Here is a 22,182-nt window from a genome sequence, read left to right on the forward strand (position 1 = left end):
TTTAGGAATGCTCATAAAACATTAACCAAAGCAACTAATGAGCTTTTGTCTTTTAATGAATGTTAAACTCAAACTATTAATTTAAACTGTAAAATTTTAAAACATTCTTAAGAGATTATAAACTAACTACAATTCGAATTGAATCATAATAATATGTAGCTACACAGCTAACAGAAAAGTATCTATGAAGCACTTTTATAATGAAATAATAAGATATAATGACCAAGACTGATATAATGAAATAAGAATTTCCAGTTTTTCAGTGATGCTCATTGTAATACAACTTTGGAGTTCTACTAAAAACTAAAGTTAGGAAAAGGATTACTGTAGAGACTTGAAGCTTATGTGGTCTGTTGAGCCTACAATGGAGGAGTTGAAAGCAAGAAGAATAATTCAGCAGATGCTCAGAAGCGTGTTTTAGCACAGTGTCAAGCTTGGTAACCTTGAAGTAGATTATTATTAAGAATAATTGCTGGTTGGGGCACCTGGGTGGCTCAGTAGGTTAAGCGTCTGCCTTCGGCTCAGGTCATGATCCCCAGGGTCCTAGGATCTAGCACCATGTTGGGCTCCCTGCTCAGTGGGGAATCTGCTTCTCCCTTAGCCCTCCCCACTTCCTGCTGCTCATGCTCTCTCTTTCTCAAATAAATATATAAAATCTTTAAAACAAACGAACAAAAAGAATAGTTGGTTGACAGCACAGTGCAGAACAAACTGAATGACTTACACTATAGGGAGAATTTTTTTGTGTGGCCAAAAAAAAATCTTCATCTGTGTTACCAACATTATAAAAGGTTAACAGCAGAATGAAGGATATATCCTAATAAGGCAGTGTGCTTGTTTAGCCCTTCATATGGCCCGGTGCAGTTCTATACTTGACATACTCACTCATTTAATCTTTATAAAAACCCTATATTTGTTGGCATATTATCTCCATATTATACATAGGAGATTTTTGTCTTCTGTTCACTTCTTACTCCTCCATGATCTTGCTTTTAATATGCCACTCTATCAAAAATTCATTTGCTAAAATTTTCAGTGGCTTCCTCATTGGCTGCAAGTATTCAGTGTGATTGTACTTGACCCCTATATGACACCCAGCTGCTATTTACCTTCTCAAAGCTTTGGCCAATTTGATTTGGTGAAATCACATTCTCAGGGTTTTCTTTTTTCCTCAGTCTTCTAGCCTGCCCTTTGAATGCCTATCCTTCCCAGGGTTATTTTTTTTGCCTTTAATTCCTACTCTAATACTTTTGGCCAAACTCTCCACTAGTCATCATCATCTTCTTTTTGTTTTGGTTTTGGTTCTGTTTTCAAGATTCATTTATGTCATATGTGTATCAGAGCTTCATTCCTTTTTATGGGCAAATAATATTCCTTAGTGTGTATATGTATAGGGGCATACCTTGTTTTATTGTGCTTTGTAGATACTATTGTTTTTTATAAATTGAAGATTTGTGGCAACCTGCAATGAGCAAATCTTTTGGTGCCATTTTTCCAATGGCATGTGCTTGCTTGCTGTCTCTGTCACATTTGGTAATTCACAGAATATTTCAAATTTTATTATTAACATTATATTTTTTATGATGATCTGTGAGCTCTGACATTAGTCTCATAATAGTTTTGGGGCAGCAGGAACCATGCTCATATAAGGTGGCAAACTTAGCTGATAAATGTTGTGTGTGTTCTGACTAACCAGCCATTTTCTATCTCCCTGTCCTTGGCCCCCTTCCCTGAGATACACAATACTGAAGTTAGGCCAATTAATAACCATATAATGGCTTCTAATTGTTTAAGTAAAAGGAAGAATCACATACTTCTCACTTCAAATGAAAAGCTAGAAATGATTAAGCTTAGTGAGGAAGGCATGTCAAAAGCTAAGCTAGGCCAAAAGCTAGGTCTCTTGCACCATTTAGCCATGTTGTGGATGAAAGGAGAAGTTCTTGAAGAAAATTAAGAATGCTACTCCAGTAAATACATGACTGCTAGGAAAGCAAAGCAGCCTTATTGGGTCAAACCAGCCTCAACATTCCCTTAAGCCAAAGCCTAATCCAGAGCAAGGCTCTAACTCTCTTCAATTCTGTGAAGGCTGAGGAAGGTGAGGAAGCTGAAGAAGAAAAGTATAAAGCTGACAAAGGTTGGTTCACGAGGTTGAAGGAAAGAATCCGCAGGTGTGGCAAGCTTCATTGTTGTCTTCTTGTAAGACATTGCCACAGCCTTGACCTTCAGCAGCCACCACCCCGGTCAGTCAGCAGCCATCAATATTGAGGCCAGATACCATCCACCAGCAAAAAGATATTATGACTCACTGAAAGATCAGGTGATGATTAGTATTTTTTAATAATGAAATATGCTTAAACTAAGATATGTACATTCTTCAGACATAGTGCTATCACATTCTTAATAGACTATAGTACAGTGTAAATATAATTTCTACATGCACTAGAAAACCAAACAATTCATGTTATTTGCTTTTTGGCAATATTCACTTTATTGCAGTGGTCTTAGAACTGAACCCACAATATCTCCAAGGCATGCCCTTGTACCCCATTTCTTTTATCCTTTCATCTCTTGATGGACACTTGGGCTGTTTCCACCTTTTGACTATGGTGAATAATACCGCAATGAACATGGATGTGCAAGAGTCTCTGCTTTCAGTTCTTTTATACCTAGGAGTGAATTGCGGGATCATATGGTATTTCTGTTAACTTTTTGAGGACAAAGTATAATTATTTAAAAGTTTAAAAAGTACACACAGAGAGGAAGTGAGGACATGTTAGTGATTTATTTAACTCATTACTGAGGGATCCAGCGGGATAGTAAAGATGCTTCAGTGAAAAATTCAGGAGCCTGAAGTGAAAGAATGAATGCTGAAATTAGATTGCTAAATTAGATACAGGCTTGTTAATGCCTCACAGGGCAATAAAGGCATAATCTTTGGAGATCTCTTTTCTACCTGACATAGAATATTTGCATCCGTACCATGAAAAAATCATTTGCAATTTATGAATCTTCTGTACATTATCTGCTTTTAGTTATTTCTAACTAATAGAAAATGGCAAGTCAGACAAAGTTCCCCTTTCCTCAAGAATCATAAAGCCCTTAGGTGGGCTTGTTATACAGTGTTTCAGCATGATATTGAAAGGGCAAGTGATCATCTTTTTTCCTTATTTCCAAATTTTGATTATTCTTATCTTTGTGTTTATTCCCTTTCATTTGTTTATACTTTGTTTTGCAGTCACTCTTTTTCCCCCTATAACTTCTTCTTCATATATATCCTTCTTGGGATTTATTACTTTGTTGAAATTTGTTTATTTTCCTTTAAATTTTGATGCATATTGCCAAGTAACCCTCCAGGAAAGTTTATAAATTTATTTTGCTACTGGTGGTGTATGAATATGTCAGGTATCCATGCCTCACCAGTGATAAATATGATTACTAATCATCATTTCCAATTCTATGGGCAAAGGGGGAAAAATAGAATCTTGTTTTTTCTTGTTTTTCTTTTCTAGTGAGTCAGAATGTATCTTCATGTTTATGGTTCTTCACAGCAAACTTTGCTATAGAGTTTTTCGTGAGATTTGTTGCTTAAGGGATCCCTGGGTAGCGCAGCGGTTTGGCGCCTGCCTTTGGCCCAGGGCGCGATCCTGGAGACCCGGGATCGAATCCCACATCAGGCTCCCGGTGCATGGAGCCTGCTTCTCCCTCTGCCTATGTCTCTGCCTCTCTCTCTCTCTCTCTGTGACTATCATAAATAAATAAAAATTTAAAAAAAAAATAACACTTTAAAAAAAAAAAGATTTGTTGCTTAAAGGAAACTTGCAATATCACTGTTTTTGAGAGAACTATCAGATTGTTTCATACAAACCATATTCATACTTTTAATGTTAAATATCATTCTACCTTATATGAAAACAACCTATTTTACGAATCTGTTCTTCCGTAGTGGATTTTAGATTATTACTAAGGGAGTTTTGTTTGTTCTTTTGTTTTTGGACTATTACATAGATGTATAGAATAGACATCTTTGAAATGTATTTATGTACCAAGTACATTCATTTACTTTTAAATGTAGACTTTCTTTTTTAGAGCAGTTTTAGCTTCACAGCAAAATCAGAAAATAGAGAGTTTTCATATCCTGTGCCTCCCCCTGCCCACAGCTTCCCCAGCTATTGGAGGCTGCACCAAAAGGATACATCTGCTGCAATCAGTGAACCTGCAATAATACACCATCACCTAAATTCTGTAGATTACACTAGGGTTTGCTCTTTGTGTTGTTGATTTCATGGGTTTTGACAAATTTTGGAACATATGTATCTGCCATTATAATTTCATACGGAAGAATTCCACTACCCTAAAAATCCTCTATGTTCTACATACGTGTTCCTCTCTCCCTCCCCTATAACCCCTAGCAACCACTGATTAATTGATCGATTGATTTATTTTCTGTATCCAGGTTTTGCCTTTTCCAGAATGTCATATAATTGGAATCATGCAGCATATAGTCTCTTCAGATTGGCTTCTTTTACTTACTGGCATGTATTTAAGGTTCCTGCATGGTTTTTTATGGCTTGATAGCTCATTTCTTTTTTTCTTGCTGAATAATATTCTGTTGTCTGGTTTATCTGTTCACTTACTGAAGGACATCATGATGGTCCAAGTTTTGGCAATTATGAATAAAGCTGCTTTAAACATAGATGGGCAGGTTTTTGTGTGGGTGTAAGTTTTCAGCCCCTTTGGGTATAAATATCAAGGAATGTGGTATAGTAAAAATGTATTTAGTTTTGTAAGAAACTTCCAAACTGTCTTCCAAAGTAGATGTGCCATTTTCATATTTTCATTCCCACCATTGGCAGTTGAGAATTCCTATTGCTCCACATCCTCATTTGCATTTGATGTTGTCAGTGTGCTGGGTTTGGCCCTTTCTCACAGTAGTGTACTGACATCCCATTAATTTACATCTCCCTAGTGACCTGTAAAGTGGAACATCTTCACATAGGCTTATTTGCTATCAGTATATGTTCATTGGTAAGGTATCTGTTAAGATCTTTGGCCCATTTTTTAATGGGGTTGTTTTCTTATTGTTACATTTTAAGAGTTCTTTGTATATTACTTCTTGGTCTTGACTTTAACTGATAATCTTTCCCCTGACCACTCCAAAACCTCTGGCTCTTGCTCTGGCCTCCTCCTACTGATGATCTTGATTATTTCTCCCATTTTAAGTCTCTTGATATTCAGTGGTTCTTTTGTATTGCTAATAAAACACTTAAGAAACAGTGACTTTTGCCTCCTACTCTAGTCCTGCCCTTCCCAGACATCACCATCTGTCAGAATTTTGCCCGCCCTCAGAGAACCTCCACTGACTCACTGTCTGCAGCCTTCCCTGGCCACTGTCTGAAGTGATCATTTATTCTCTCAGCAAGTGCTATCACCCCTAGAATCCTTACCAGTTATTCCCTTACTTGTTTAATTATCACTTCCTGATAAAATTTTTATCCCTCTCAGACTGGTAGCTCAGACCTTTGAACATAGAAAATCCTTAGTGAATTACTGTTTACTAAATAAACAAATGAAGGAAGAAATGAATGATTAGCCTAGCACAGTAAAACAGATGGTTAACTGAGATTATTTTGTAATCATTGAATTTAGTCCGTAACATAATAACTAGGGAATATTTTATTTTGTTAGTCCATAAAACAAACTCACCAGTGTTAGTTGACGTATCTTAAGTGAAATCTGAATAATATTAGATCAGATATTAATAATTAATATTAATAATCAGAAATCACTTTGCCTTCTAGTACTGCATTGTATTCATCTGTATATAGCCAGTGTATATAGCCATAGTCTTTGCATCTGGTACACAAAAAATACTTTTTAAATGCTTTTCAAGATAAATAGAATTTAAAAAAAAAAAGAATTAATAGAATTAAAGTTAGTTCTGATGTTCAGTAACCAATTGAAACTTATAGGTGGCATCTTGATAACAGTAGAAAAAGAATGCTGTCAATAGTAATTGTTAGCCCTTTCAACTGGTGCTAATAATATAATGATAATAATGTTAATGATACATATAACAAATTAGTTCACATTTGAGTATTCTCTTTATTCCAGGTTTCATGCCTTAGGTACAGTCTTTCATTTGATTCTTGTGAATGATTGAAGATTCATCTTATTGATGAATTTGAAGGTCAGGGGGGTTAATTGACTTACCTTAGAGAACATAATAGGACATAATTCAGACCCAATTTGTCTAATTGCCCCATCTTCAGGTATCAGTGTAGGTGTCAATTCTCTTGGTTACTTTTAACTTATCCTGAGACTGGATGCCCCATTGCAATCTATTTTCATTTTTCATAGTCTTTTTCAAATTGTTTTATATTTGACTGATTGTCAATATAACCACAATTATTTCCTTAAAGTCTGGGAGCACTCACAGTTGTATACTTAGTACCCAGAGCATGGAAGGGAGTATGTGGTATATGATATATTCTGTAGCTAGATTTCTCAAGGATGTTTAATGGAAAGGAAACTAATTTATATAGCAGGTACTATATTAATTTTATGCTAAGTATTTTATTGAATTATCACATTAGGAATTAATATTTCTGTTTTTTTTATATTAAGAAACTGAGCTCAGAGAGTTAAGAAACTTGCTCAGGGTAAGAGCTGTAAGATTCAGAGCTAAAACTTGAGTCAGGAACTTTATAGTTCCAAACCCATGTTGATTCCATTATAGTAGACTATAATTTGATTAATACAACTGTAAAAATTATTTATGGTGATATACAGAATAAGAAAGGGGTGGCATTAAAGCATTCTTATATCATTTGTAATTTTGTAATTTTTCCCACAGATAGGTTTTGCTTGGTCAAAGCCTTTGATACTATGTAGAGAGCTTTTTTGGGCATTAATCAACTTTTGGCTGCTCAAGTGCTTTGAACTTAATAACTGATATAAGGATATCAATGATATAAAGATATTCTTAGATTGATGGAAACATTGATTAGACCTCAAGAAGGATTTAGAAGAATGAACTTCACATGGAGAAACACTATCCAAATTGCTATATAAATTTTAAAAGAGGGGCGCCTGGGTGGCTCAGCATTTGAGCATCTGCCTTTGGCTCAGGTCATGATCTCAGGGTCCTGGGATCAAGTCCCGCATCGGGCTCCCTGCATGGAGCCTGCTTCTCCCTCTGCCTGTGTCTCTGCCTTTCTCTCTATCTCTCTCTCTCTCTCTCATAAATAAATAAATAAATAATCTTACAAATAATTTTTAAAGAAAAATAATTTTGCTATATAACTTTAGAGGAGTTACCCACACCATTCTGGAGATTGAATGGTGGAACATAGAATAGAGCTCCCAAAAGAATGTATGTATGTGTGGAGATTTTAGGTAGAATTCAATATTAATGCAGGGTAATTTCCGAAGTTCTACCCCAAACATTATAAGGTGGCTTCTTTTTAATTATGAAAAGTATGCTGAGGTTAAGTCTTAGCTTTGCTTTACTTCCTGTCAGGTATTTTGAGTGTTATTATAAACTATCAGTATAATGTCATTGGAAATTAATTACTAAGATGCCAACTGGCATACATTCCAAAATGTAATTGTTTCAATCTACATAAGGAATACCAATAGGTCTTATTATCTGTATCTCTAAACATACATCTAACATTCTATTAAAATAAGAAAACCTAGTGTTACATGCAAATGAAATGTCTTGATTCTAAAAGCCACATTGACACAGCTTCCTGGAAGTGGCCTCCAAACCATGCTGACAGACTCTCAAGTATATGACAATCCCTCAACTGTTACTTTACTTTTTCATCTGTCTCTATTTCTGGCAAGGATTTGAAGTGTGTCATAATAACCAAAAAATGCAAAGAAATAATTGAAATAGGACTAAATATTCAAGAGCCCTGCAATGAATGATAGTCATACGATGATATAAGAGACAGATTATTAACTCAATTGGCTATAGAATTTAGCCTTCAGTCTCCCAGCTGCCAGGCAAAAAGAAAAACACGATGAGATTCTTTAGTCTTGCTTTCCTGCCATAGGGAGCATATAAGAGAATCAGGAGAGTATTTTTAGTATGAACTCTAAGGAATAGATTTAGTTTTGCAAAGCTTTTAGGCTACATATGCCTAGCATATACTAAATGCCTATATAATGATATTATGGTAATATATCTATAAACAAATGAAAAATTAAATAAAAGAAGAATTTATCTTGCATTATTTTCATATAGTGGTCATTGGCCAAAATAAGGAGTCACGGCTTTAATAACATGTTTATAAAAGATACATAGGCAATTTCGTCTGGTTAGGTTAAGGACCTGTATTTTATCATGACATCATGAGTGCAGGTTTTAAATATGGTAGTTTAAAGATGCACCTTTTGGTGATTTACCTTTTCATAAGACACAGTACATAGAGAAGCTAATAAAATCTTTTTAGTGTATGTAATTTTAGAATACCGATAATTTTAGCAGATCATTTCAAGGATGCTTTTTAGCAAAGGATTTGAAGTTGGATACTGTTAAGTGCTCAAAGTAATGTCAAGTGTATGTCAACCATGTGCTTTAGCTAAGGTGGCATAATTGGTATTTTATCAGAAAATAATTAAACCTAGTGGCACCTGGGTGGCTCAGTGGGTTAAGTGGCCAAGGCTTGATTCAAGTTCAGGGCATGATCTCAGGGTCATGGGATCTCAGGATGGAGCCCCGCATTGGGCTTTGCTCTCAGCGGGGAGTCAGCTGAAGATTCTCTCTTCCTCTCCCTGCACTCCTCTGCTTAGGCATGCTCTCTCTCTCTCAAGTAAATAACTCCTTTAAAAAAATAATAATTGAACCTATTATGTATTGCTTTTAAAGGGAGGGCCTGCATGTTTACCTGGAATGGATAAAAACTTGCATCTGGAAGCAACATGAGGTCTTCTGGAAGCCTCACTATGTGATGTGGATGAGCCTTTGTCTTGAATGTGCTTGAGTTAGTTCTTATCACAATAACTGTCAGATGTGAAGCAATTAAGTCCCATTATGAATTTTCAGTTAGATCTTTGTTTTGACAAACAGTTCATATAGTTGTACAATGCAGCTCTTTATTTTTCAGAGTTCTGGGCCTCCTTTATTCCCTCCTTAAGGGGATTAGATTAGAAAAATGTTATCTTTTTTTTTTTTTTTAAATCAGTGGTGTAGATATGTTCAATGTCAGTTTATATAATCCTTAATATATTTGATTTTGGTGCTCCAGTACCATCTGCCCATGATTTTTTTAAAGATTTTATTTATTTATTCATGATAGACACAGAGAGAAGCAGAGACATAAGGGCTCCATGCAGGAGCCGAAGTGGGACTCAATCCTGGGACTCCAGGATCACATCCTGAGCTGAAGGCAGACAGTCAACTGCTGAGCCACCCATGATTTTTAAAATTCAATCAATGTGTATTATATATGTTGAAGTTTTCATAAACTCTAAGTTTAGAGTAGCTATGAGATATAGGTAGTTTAAATCTTATTTCTCTCTCTGTACTTCAGTATACCTTACCTCTCTACAATTATTATACAGAGTCTGAAAATCATATGAGAAAGTAAATTGTCGAAGCTCTTTTAGACAATTACTGATCCTTTATTATGCTTTATTTTATGTTATACATATATAAAGCATGTGCATTTATGTTTAATAGATCTGTTTGTTCTTATTTCTTTCTAAAAGATGATCTATAACCTGTTCCTACTTATTTATTTGGATTTTGATTTGAAGTTTATGATTTAATTCATTTTGATCCTGTGGAAAGGTTATCAATAGTCGGTACTTTTTGAATGATTAAAAAGAAGGAAGCTGAAGCCCAAAACAATGTTTGCCTTGAACACTTTTATGCATGTTCTGAGTATAGAATATAAAATTAAAATATAAAGACCAGAGCATGATGCTCATGCTAAATTTGTATATCCTAACATCCTGATTTGTGCCAGAACCCCATTTCACTTGCAGATATAAAATGTGTTAAGCTATTAAACATGTTTCTAGGTTCACATATTCTTAAAAATCTATGTCTTGACATAATTCAATTTTTACAAAGTTTTAAAATGAAAATTTTGGGGGATAGATGAAAAACAGAAGTAAAATAGCCATCTATTTAGATTTCAAAATATTTTTCTACTATAGTTAAATAAACCTAACACAAATTTTGATGTCTCATTTGTCCAACTCAGATTCTCACTACAATCATGTACATGTATGCGAAGTCAAGGATAGTTTTGCTTTTTCCCTCTTACATATATACATATGTGTTATATATATACATTGTATATGTTTGATACATATGTACATATCATTTTTTATAGTTTGCTATTTGGTAAAAAGGCAAGTAGAAATATATATTTTCCATTGGTTTCTTAAATATTTTTAATGAAAGTTTATTCTACTTTTTTGAGGAATGATAATGACAATATTTAACAGTCTCACGTTTTTACAATAACATCACTTAACCAACTGGCATAATTGGCATTTGTAGAAAGGTGAAGCAATTATTAGTAAAGCAATATTTGGTGAAGCAATTGTTGGTGCTAGCAAGTGCTATGGAAATTTCTGTGGAGAGTGATTAAATAGACACAAGGGTCTTTTTATACTGCCCATGGAGCTCTTTATATTTAGTGACCAAGACGTTTTGATACTGGTTGATATCCGAAGACTAAAAATATTTGTGCTGCTTATCACTGAAACTCTTTTTTATTCTGGTGCTGAATATATTCTTTCAAGTAGCAGTAAACACACACAGGCACACAATTTTTTTTTTTTCAGGACTATAGAGTTAACATCTTCTTGAGACAGAAATGGAATGATCCCAGGCTGAAGCTCCCTAGTGATTTTCGGGGCTCAGATGCATTGACGGTGGATCCCACAATGTACAAATGTCTGTGGAAACCGGACTTATTTTTTGCAAATGAAAAAAGTGCCAATTTTCATGATGTGACCCAGGAAAATATCCTTCTCTTTATTTTTCGTGATGGAGATGTTCTTGTCAGCATGAGGTACTTTTTAATATTTTTGTACACATATATGTATATATTTTAAGTCAGTATATCACAGTGAAACAGATTAAGAGGCTTCTAAGACCTCTGTTTCTTCTTTCAGGTTATCTATTACTCTTTCGTGCCCTTTGGACTTGACCTTGTTTCCCATGGATACACAACGTTGCAAGATGCAGCTGGAAAGCTGTATGTAAATAAGACCCTAAGTTGACTAGCAATAAAAATGCTTAAAATCTCTAGGCAGTACATTCTACTAATATCTTAGATAACAATGGTAAAACTAATGCTTTTGGTTACAAATAGCCATTAGAGCAATTTATTTAGGAACATGATATAGTTATTCTTTTGCTGTAATAGTTACTAAGGTAAACATTTACTTTCAGCTTGTGTAGGTATACTCTTCTAACTTACCCAAATTGCCATCTTCATTTGAGTTGGTAATAGAAGTCAGGTAAGGGAGAGAACAATATCTTAATACCTCTTCTGCTGTTAAAGCCACATGTTCAGAACAGAAAATATGAAAACATTGAAAAACAGTCCCTAAATCCTAGCAAGTAGCCATTTGCTGTGGATGTCTAAAAAAATATTTTTTTGCAGAGTTAGAATCTTTGTGTTTCATATATTTTTCAGTTTATGAAAGATACACCTTATTAAGGTATGAGGTATATTAATTGAAATGATCATTAAAATGGTTTATCTTTAATTGATAAATATATCAATGACTTTGTTGTGATGCTTCTCTTTTGAAAAAAAAGGTAGGACATAAAACTTGTAAAACTAACACTAATATAAGGAATCCTTAGCCTGAATACCTATAGACTATGACCTGTTTCAGCAAAAAAGTAAAAAATAGTAGCCTTGTCAAATATCTTATATATACTTGCTAGGTAACAGGCTTTAAAGTGACTTTGTGGTTATCTGTTGTTTTTTTAAAGAGAAAAATGTACTGAAGCTAGAGGCTAAATTTGAGCAATCTCTACTGCTAAGTATAAAATGAGATTTTGCAGATGTTTATATGTATATATGTATATTTTTGTGCATGTGTTGTATGTATTTATTGCCATGTGTCAATATGTATTTGTGTAAAAAATTCCAACTGAGTATTTATATTCAAATCTATTGCCAGATGCACTGGAGTACTGCTTTGAAAAATCCATGTACTTTAGAGTTGAATAGTAGGCCACTACATGCTATAAAACCCTATAGGATCCCTGCATTGTAGCCATATTACCTAAACCCAAAACGTGTGCTTCAGCATTTAGTATTAATGTCCACTTGAGGGACTGTTTTACTGCTCTCCTGTGGCAGTGCACCTCCTTTAGAGAAGTTTGTAGTTATTTCTTCAAAAATAAAAGTGATTTCATGCTTAAGTTGTTTTTTTTTTATTTTTTTCTTAATTTCCAGGTAGCATATTGTATACTTGTGAGTGAATATACTCTGAATATATTCTGAAAGCTAGTATGATTTATTTATTATTTTTTATTGACAACAGTTCAGAAATATGACAGCAAAATGTGCTACTATATGTGACATGGTGAAATTGTAACTATTTGCAATATGCTAATTGTTTTAGCTTGTTCTTTCTTTAAGCCAATTATCTGTAAATTTATGCTGATGTCTTCCTTGATAGCCATAATTTTATCTCTTTACATTTTTTACAAAGATTTCATAGAAGAATGGCCTGTTATCTTACCATTTCTATGTTTAGTAATTTGATTATTAACATATTAAATACTAATAATTATATTTCAAACTAATATTTTTATTTTTATTTTTTTTTGTTTATAGTTGGCTACACAACTGATGATTTACGATTTATCTGGCAGTCAGGGGATCCTGTTCAGTTAGAAAAAATTGCCTTGCCTCAGTTTGATATTAAAAAGGAAGATATCGAATATGGTAACTGTACAAAATACTATAAAGGCACTGGTAAGTAATATTCTTCAAATTTAACAAAACTAGTCCTATTTCAAAGATTCATTTTTAATTTTAATATATTCTAGGAACAAGTTAGGAGAAAAGTAGTTAAAAATTAGTTCAATATTTATAAATAGTTTATCTTTGCGTTCAGATATTTAAATCTTAATGTAAAATTACATTTACTAAAGTTCTTAAAAATGTTTATTACTACATAGTTTTGTCTTTCTTTATGTAATTCTAGACAAGAGATTTTCAATTTTTATTTTAGTAATATGAACTCTCCCAGGCTATGGTTTCCTTAGGTGTTGCCAAGAAACTCTGCTTCTGACAAGATTCAGTTTGGGGCCAAGTATTATGGATTTGATCAGTGTATCCGTATACACTTGTCTCTTGTCTTTTAGGCAGGTTTTAGATGTTGGTTGACGCATATTCTTAGTTTTACAAAGCATTGATCTTTATGCTGAGCAGGAAGCAGGAAGCGAGGGGAATAACTGGGCATCAGTAAATATTCCCTGTATAGTATTGTTGGCCTAGGTTATGGAACGACTAACTGTGAAAGCACAACAAATTAACCTCACTCATTACATTATCTCAAGCTTTGCAGAAATGAAAATATAATACTAATCAATACTTCAATATGATTCATATGCAACATTTGAGTCACAACTGATAGTTATAGTTATTGAGGGTTTTATATATTAAATGTAATGTTTTTCCCTTAGTAATATACATAAAAGGCTGATTGCATTTTGCTCATTACATTCAAACTAATAGTCATTTCAACTTGTAAATTACACGATTCTAATTTTCTGTGAGAAAGTAAACAAAGATATGATAAAGATGCTAAGAAATAGATACAATTAGGAGTGCCTGTGTGGCTCAGGTGGTTAAGCGCCTGATACTTGATTTTGGCTAGGGTTGTGAGATCAAGCCAGTGTAGGGCTCTGCCCTCAGCAGGGAGTCTGCTTGAGACTCTCTGCCCTACCCCTAGGGTGCTCTTCTGGGCCCACCCTCTCTCTGGAATACATAAAGAAATCTTTAATAAAAGAAAAATAGATATGATTTAGCTTTAAAATTATTGCAACATTTATGTTGGCTTACAAAAATAAAAGTATATTGTAATTGTATAGAATTCAGGAAGATCAGATATTTGAGCTTATAATGCCATCATAACATCATCAAAGGTAAAATATAGTATTTAAAAAGGCAGAGTTGGGTAGACCGGGTGGCTCAGCGATTTAGCACTGCCTTTAGCCCAGGGTGTGATCCTGGAGACCCAGGATCGAGTCCCATGTCGGGCTCCCTGCATGGAGCCTGCCCCCCGCCCTTTCTCTCTCTCTCTGTGTGTGTGTGTGTGTTTCACGAATAAATAAATAAAATCTTTAAAAAATGAAAATAAATAAATAAAAAAGGCAGAGTGAACGTTTGCATATTTACAGTGCTACAATAAAATACAGCACTTAGGTACCTTGGGGATAAAGTTAGTTTAAACACCTGTTGTCGCTGACCTTCACGTATAACTTAATGGATTATATAGCATTTACATAGAAAAAATTCCTTCTCTCATAGATCTTACATTAGAACAAGAGAGATAATAAGCACATACAGTGCTAAAATAATTTATAAGGGTTTTTAAAAGGAAAACCTGAGAGATCTTAAAAATTTGGCCATCAAAGAACTCAAGAAGTCATAGATACATACACTTTTCGATATGGAAGTGATCTTACGGACATTTCTGAGCCATTTCCTTTTTGTAAGACACAAAACGCTGAGGAGCCAGGTGACCAAGGGACTTACTGAATGTTAGAGGCGAATCAGTGTCAGCCTCTGCACTAAGCACAAAGTACTCTTTTTCTATGTACTCACTCAAATTGAAGAAATGGAACAGTGTTTATAAACTTTTACAGGTCACCTAGTAATGAAAAAATTAAGCTGGAAAGCCAAGAAAAATCTTTTTGGAATTCTTGCATAGAAGCACATATTTAGTAGATGGCTTTTGGAATTCTTGCTGTATGTCAGGCATTATTTTAAGAGCTCTGCAGGAATTCTATATTTTAATCCTCACAACAGTCCTATGAATTCAGTACTTATATTTTCCCTACTTTACATGTTGGGATGATAAAGCAAAGACACTTACCCAAGGGACCTAAGTGATGCACTGGAATAGTGAGCCTGACGTTGCTATACTGTCTGTAGTGAGTCTGTTAAACTTTGCAAATAGTTATCCACATCTAGATTATATGCTTAACATTCCAAAATGAATAGTCTCTAAATTGTTTCGAGAAATTTGAAATGACCCCATTGAAGTTTTAAACTTCGTGTAAAAATGAAAGCAAAACTAGCCATTTTATTTCTGATTTTATGAAATAGCATAAAATTACAAGATAGCATTGAAAATTCTGGGGATGTTTATTTTTTCATCGTTAAACCTTGTATCTGGATGTCTCCATTTGCCATAGAGCAAGGAATAAAGGAGACATCCCTGCCCTTTTATAGATCTATATTGTAATGTGATACACACGCAAACGAAATACACAATTCATTTTATTTCTGAGAAGACAAGATGTGCTATGTTAGAGTATCTGAGAGATTACTCAAGATTATAAGAAGTAAAGTTTCTGTGTATTTTTTGAGTTATAAATAAGTCACTCATCTCTCATTAGCTATAAAAAATAATAAAAGAACTATGTCTTACATAATAATAATAATGGTCATTTACTGTGTTTTAGTAAGCATGCTTTATCTGTGTTTCCATGAGCCATCATATGAATACGTAAAACATATTTTAATCCTTGGATAATATTTAGAAATGTATTTAGAAATATAGAACCTTTTAAATATATGAATGCTTAGTAACTGAAAAAGATATAGACAGCAACATTTATAAAATGATGGACAATATTTTCTTTAACTTGTACAGAAATTATCAGAAATAATGATTTGGCTTTAACTTTATTAAAAATTGCAGTTTTTAAATAATTATAGATTTTACAAAGGTGGGGAGAGATATATAGGAAAACAAGTATACAAAAATACTTAAATTGCAAGCCTAAGTGAATAATAATGAAATAAAACCTCACAGGAAATAGAAAGTAAATTGAATTTGCCAATGAACATTTATATCAATTAGCTGCCCACCTGCCTCTCATAAATGTAACAGTACTAGGAAAAGATCAAAAAAGATCAAGAAATGTTTCTCATAAAAGTTTATGGAGCAAATCACTATAATACCATGTATTTTATTGCCAAATTCATCCCAGTCCTGGGAAGCTCCCCTAGTGGGTGCCTTCATAAAAGGAGGGGGTGGCAACTGGCCTCAGAGTACAGGGCTCCTGGTACGTAGGCTGTCATTATACATGGTGGGATGGAATGCAAAAATTCATTTCAGAGCAAGCAACTCTATCGTATGTTGTTGTAATATTTATGATAATTTAAGTCACCTAAAAATATGCAGTGAGCACATACATGCTGTTCTCTCTGTCACAGGCACCAGTAAACATGACATGAACTTGAGTCAGCGATATTGTTGCAAAGCCAGGTACTTCAGAACCACTTTTAGGAAATAGTATGAGCCTCTTAATTGCAGAACATTGGACTCAGAAAAGATTATATTTTGGAATTTTTGCACATGATTGCTAGTTAGAAACATACGTTTTTGTTTGTCCAGGCAGGAAGTTGAGATGAGTGGTAGGAAGAGAAAAGGGAGGGGATTTTCACTGTTTGACCTCTTGTATCTTTTTAAAACCTATCCACAACTTAATTAAATTGCCTAGTTTTAATGAAATTAAATTTTTAAAAAAGACAAGCATGCTGCATTGTCATTTTTTGTTTGTTTTTTTTCTGATATAATTTGGAAACATTTGACATAATTAGAAGTCACTTCATTTCCAGTCAGCTCTTTATTTGTGTTACATATTAGCCCTCATATCTTACGATCTTTCAGAAGTGGCAGTGATTATAATTCACACTGGGAAAAGATTAGGTTTCTGATCTAAGTTATTTTATATGAGGATGTGAATAGCTATTATTTTATTTAATATTTTTTAAAACCCTCTTGTGTGCCAATACCACCAGAGGTACCATTGTTGAGTGAATTCAAAGATCATTCTGGTGCTGGAAGGGTGTATATTCTTCCTAACTAGGAAAATTAGATATTACCTTTAAAATATAAAATAGCAAAAAGTAATATTGTCCTTTCCCCATAATTATTTCACTTATTCATTCATTTATTTCAGCATTTTAAAATAATGACATTTAAGCTGAACACAAATGGAGATATTTTAACTTTCTGTTATTTTCATGTAACTTTGCTTTTTTGAATGGTAAATGACATTTCTATCAAAATTAAGCACTTTAGGCATTATATATTATATTGAAGTTGCTAACTGAAAGGCCTGACACATTTTTTTTAAATGTCTCAAACATCTAGCAGCGTCTCTTCTATACCAATGCTAGAAGATTATTTTGTCACTTCTTTTGTTTCCCAAGTCAGCAAAAGCCATTGTGAGGCTGCCCATAATTTGTGATTAATTAGGGAGGCTAGTTGGTGTCATGGCATCTCTAGAATTATTTTGGAAGGCGATTTCTGCATTTGTCTCAGCTTCTGAAAATGAAGTCCTTTCCCTCCTAAAGCAAGTTTGAGGTGCCGGAATGGAGGAACGGAGAGAATTGAGAGGAATGTCAGATATTTGCCCTTTATACTCTTTTATAGATATAGATTGAAAACACTTATTTCTTAAGCTTGCTAAGATTTACTTCCAATATGCTTAATTTTTTAAGGTTTAAATATGCATGGGAGTCTTTGTAGACTGCTATGCTTTCTAGATAAGAAGTGGGAAATGTAGCTGAAAAATTATACTGACAATACATAGTCGTGGAATGTCTCTTTTTAGACTTATTCCACTTTGATTTACTGCTCCCTATATGACGCCTTTAGATCAATTGCTCTGAGGGTACCCATGGGTAATGAAAAGTTTAAGTTCATTGCAAATTCTCTGAACAAAGACTTAAAAGCTGAGACACTGACATAGTGGAGCAGCATGTGGTATCTATTTCTCAATGTCATAATAAAGTTGTGAAAGGTCAGGTGAGACGGGTCCCATAATGTCAACCTTTTACACGAAATAAATTATATATTTATAGAAAAAAAGTCTTTTTGTGGACTTTACTTTGTGAAACTACATCAAATAGAAGTGACTTACAATGTACAGGTACACTGTTGATTTTTATAGTTGGGCGTAGGTGAGTCCCTCATATTTCTAACATGTTTGTTTCTGAAAGGGTACTACACGTGTGTGGAAGTCATCTTCACCCTGAGAAGACAGGTTGGGTTTTACATGATGGGTGTTTATGCCCCAACCCTACTGATAGTGGTTCTCTCCTGGCTGTCCTTCTGGATCAACCCGGATGCAAGTGCTGCCAGAGTGCCCCTGGGTAAAGTATTCTGTGTTTCTCTCTCATGTCAGGAACATGTTATGTCCTTACATAACTAACCATATAATCAACTATTTTTAAAACAGACTTTTAGAATTGATGGGAACCTTTTCCTTGTCTTTTTTTTTTTTAATACTTCCTTTAAAACCTGACATTGAACTAGATTTTCTTAACGTTTATGCACTCAATAACTAAGTTTTTTTTTATTTTCATATCTTTGGCTGTTGTAAACATTTAATCTGTCCTATTTTGATTTTCATGAAATAATTATTACTAAGTAATTTTCACAGATAACTGAAGTCCGAAATCCCCAATAGTCCCAAACTTAAACACAAAACTATTTTGATGGGAATCTTTCTAAAAAATATTGTATACTATCTCATACTCTTCACCAAGGAATATATGGTACAATATATCTTTTTAAACATGACTTCATGTCATTTTCTCAAACATTAATTATTGTGACCTTTATCATCAAGGAGGAGCGAGGGAGAAGAGCTGGTTATCCATGCTGTCCCATTTGTTACTTTTAATACTGTCACACAGAAACAACATCAGCCAGTCTTGAAAATTGTGTCTTCACAGGAGTGAAAAAGTCTTTGCTTCATGAAATAATCTCAAGAGCTCTTCTAATGAGTCAAATGAATAAACTTAAAAATAAGGACATGGTTAAAACAAATTTTGATTGTTTAGAGTGTTTTAAAATGTTTAATTACCATGTTGTATGTGTCTGTATGTGAGTGTGTTTTCTGAATATCACCTGGAACTTATATAGGTAAGGCTGTGGAATATCTGACCTTTTAGTGACTGATTGGTTGCAGCATTTATTTTTTATTTCCATTGAAAAGTCCCTGTACAAATCTCCCTCCTGACATGTTGGGAGAATTAAATGAAATGCAGATTTTAAAGAGTAGGAAACCAGGAAAGGGCAATGAAAATGACAGTTTTACCTGGATAAGAAATTTGATGGTTTATATTTAATAAGAGCCACAGAGACTAAATCTATATCTTAATTATCAGAAACGTGGGAAATTTCATCCTAATGTTTATGTATCTGGAATGAAGACAATGACAACCCATTAACTCCTTTAGAAGGTGAAAATTAACTATGTAGTATATTGTGCTGAGAATAAAACACCTAAAAACTAGATCTGTATTCTTAGACTTGTCAAAAAATATCATGCATTTCCCCCAAATAGTTATTTTTTTGCTTATTAGAAATATTGTACTCTTATGCAGTGATATAAATTGAAACGTCAGGCTTACAAGAGTACTCTGGAGACATTTCAATCCCCGACATGTTTTTGAAGGATTTTTCTCTGTAAATCCCCATCTATTATAGGACTTCTGATATGAAATCTCTGAACTGTCCACTTAGCATCCAGTAGTACTGTTGTATCAAGCAAAGTGTTTAATGGTTGAAAGCCAGCCCCTTCAGTTAAATCTGGATTTAATTCCTGTTCTCTGCTTACTAGTTGTGACAATTTAAACAACAAGCAGATCTAACTTCTTTAAACACACTTTGTTGAAATGTCAATAGAGATGAAAAAATACTCAAGGGTTACTTGGAAGATTGAAAATGAGTGGAAAGTGCTTATTACAAATTCAGGAGTTAATAATACACCTCATTTATACAGTACTTTATAATTTATAAAGCATTTTTACACATTTGATTCATTTGGCAAGTATTAATTGTGTGCCAGCTACATACTAAGCAATATTCAAGAAGATGGGCATACAGTTAACAAAGTAAATAGCTAATAGATAGTTAATAAAATAAATAAAACTACTGAACCTCAATGAGGGTATTTTCTCTTAGGAAGAGACACCAAATAAATATATATGTAATATGTAAGATAGTGACATATAACTTCCAGGCATAGAACAAATAAGCCATGGAGGTGAGAAGTATGACATAGAGAATATAGTCATTAATATTGTAATAATAGCATATGATGACAGATGATGCTACACTTAATCATGGTGAGCACTGAACAATGTCAGCTAGATGTGATATTGGATAAAAATGTAATGTACGTGAAGAAATGAATCACTGCGGATATCTAGGAAAGAATGAGCCAGAATAATAATCAAGGCCAGCATTCCTGAGGCAGGAGCATGCATGGAGTATTTTGGGGATACCAAGGCCAATGTACCTGGAGCAAAATGAGTAAAAGGGTGATAAGTGGATGAGGTCAGAAAGACAACAATGGTGAGGAGACCATGTAACATCTCCTGGGTCATTCTGATGATTTCGGCTTTTATGCTAAGTGAAATGGGAAGCCCTTGAGAGCTTTTGGACATGATTTGCTTTAAATTTTAACAGATTCTCCTTGCCTGCTTTGTTTAGAACCCACTAACAGGGGACTTGAGTGGAAGCAAGGAAAGCAGCTTGGGAGCTATTTTAATAATCCAGGTGAAGCAATCATGGTATGTGGCAGGGCGTAGAGATGCTCATAAGTAGATGATGGATATGGTAGAGATCAAGAGATTTGTAGATGTGTTGTATATAGGATTTAAGAAAGTAGACTCAAAGCTGACTTCAAGAACCTTTTTTGGCTGAGAAGCTGGGAAGATGAAGCTGCCTATAAATTATATGGGAAAATCTGAGTGTAAAGTAGGTTTGAGAAGGTGGGCAGACCAGAAGTTTCCTTTTAGACATGTTAAATCTGAGATGTCTTTTAGGTCGGGTTATCAGATAGTTGGATACGCAAGTCTGGGGTTTCTCGGAGAGATCAAGGCTGGAGGGAAAAATTTCAGAATTGTCAGGATATCGATGATCTTTAAAGTGATGAGCCTGGAGTGCAGGTAGAGAAGACATCTAAGAGTTCAACCCTTGAGACTGAAAAGATGAGTAACAACCAGTATGGCATATTTTTGGGGAGCCAAAAAGAAGAAGCTGTTCTAAGTGAAGGAAGTGATCAGTCAAGCTGCTTGTAAATCAAGTAAGTTTGGGGCTAAATATTGTCATTGGACTCAGCAACCTGGGGAAGTCACTGGTGTTCATGATAAGGACCATTTCCGTAGAGTAAGGACAAGAGGAAAGCTTGGTTGGAGTGACTTCAAGAGGGAACAGGAGGGGAGGAACTATTGGTATCCAGTATAAACAACCCATTGGAGATTGTTAACTGTAAAAAAGAAAAAGAGAATAGGGAAATAGCTGGGGTGGAGATACAAGTTGAGAGGGTTTCTTGTTTTTGTTTTTAAGGTGGACAGAGTCTTAGTATGTTCATTTTCAATGGAAAACAACTAATAACAAAGGAAAAAATAAGAAATGGAAGAAGTACAGGAGCAGAGTCCTTAAGAAGTGAGAGGGGATGAGTTCTGGGAGACAGATTGGCCTTTGCGAGGACAAAGTGGATTTGTTCCAGGGATCAGCAAACTCCTGTAGAAAGCCTGATAGTAAATATTCTATTTGTGAGCCATATGGTTTTTGTTGCAATTCCTAAACAGTAAGAGTTGATAATACATAATTGAATGGGTGTGGATGTGTTCCAATGCCCTATGCATCAGTTTACTAACCCCTCATCTACGGTATCAGGAGCAAAGGCAGAGTATATAGGTATAGACAGAGATAGGTAAAGAGATATGGTAGTGGGGGCTTGTGAATGAGTCATTTTCTCAATAAAATAGGAACAAGATTCATGAGTTGCTAGTGAGATAGAATGGATTATTGTGAGTTTCAAGAGAGAAGGTAGTGAATGGACAAGGGGTAGGGATGTATTTATGGTTTTGAGATGTATCCATGTTGTTACTTGTATTTACATTTGACTGTATCTTATTGCTGAGCAGT

General features: G+C 34.4%; 1 protein-coding gene across 3 annotated transcripts in view; it reads left to right on the top strand.

The window, feature by feature from the left end:
- The window catches only part of GLRB (glycine receptor beta), a 92,032-nt gene that overhangs the window by 48,061 nt on the left and 21,789 nt on the right, over nucleotides 1-22,182 (top strand). For all 3 annotated transcript variants that reach the window (XM_038559091.1, XM_038559093.1, XM_038559092.1), the window contains 4 exons: nucleotides 10,807-11,036; nucleotides 11,140-11,222; nucleotides 12,825-12,965; nucleotides 18,237-18,389. In XM_038559091.1, coding sequence (XP_038415019.1) covers nucleotides 10,807-11,036; nucleotides 11,140-11,222; nucleotides 12,825-12,965; nucleotides 18,237-18,389 — 607 coding nt within the window. The remainder of the gene's footprint in view (nucleotides 1-10,806; nucleotides 11,037-11,139; nucleotides 11,223-12,824; nucleotides 12,966-18,236; nucleotides 18,390-22,182) is intronic.

Source organism: Canis lupus, chromosome 15 (assembly GCF_011100685.1).
Source record: "Canis lupus familiaris isolate Mischka breed German Shepherd chromosome 15, alternate assembly UU_Cfam_GSD_1.0, whole genome shotgun sequence".
NCBI classification, from domain to species: Eukaryota; Metazoa; Chordata; class Mammalia; order Carnivora; family Canidae; genus Canis; species Canis lupus.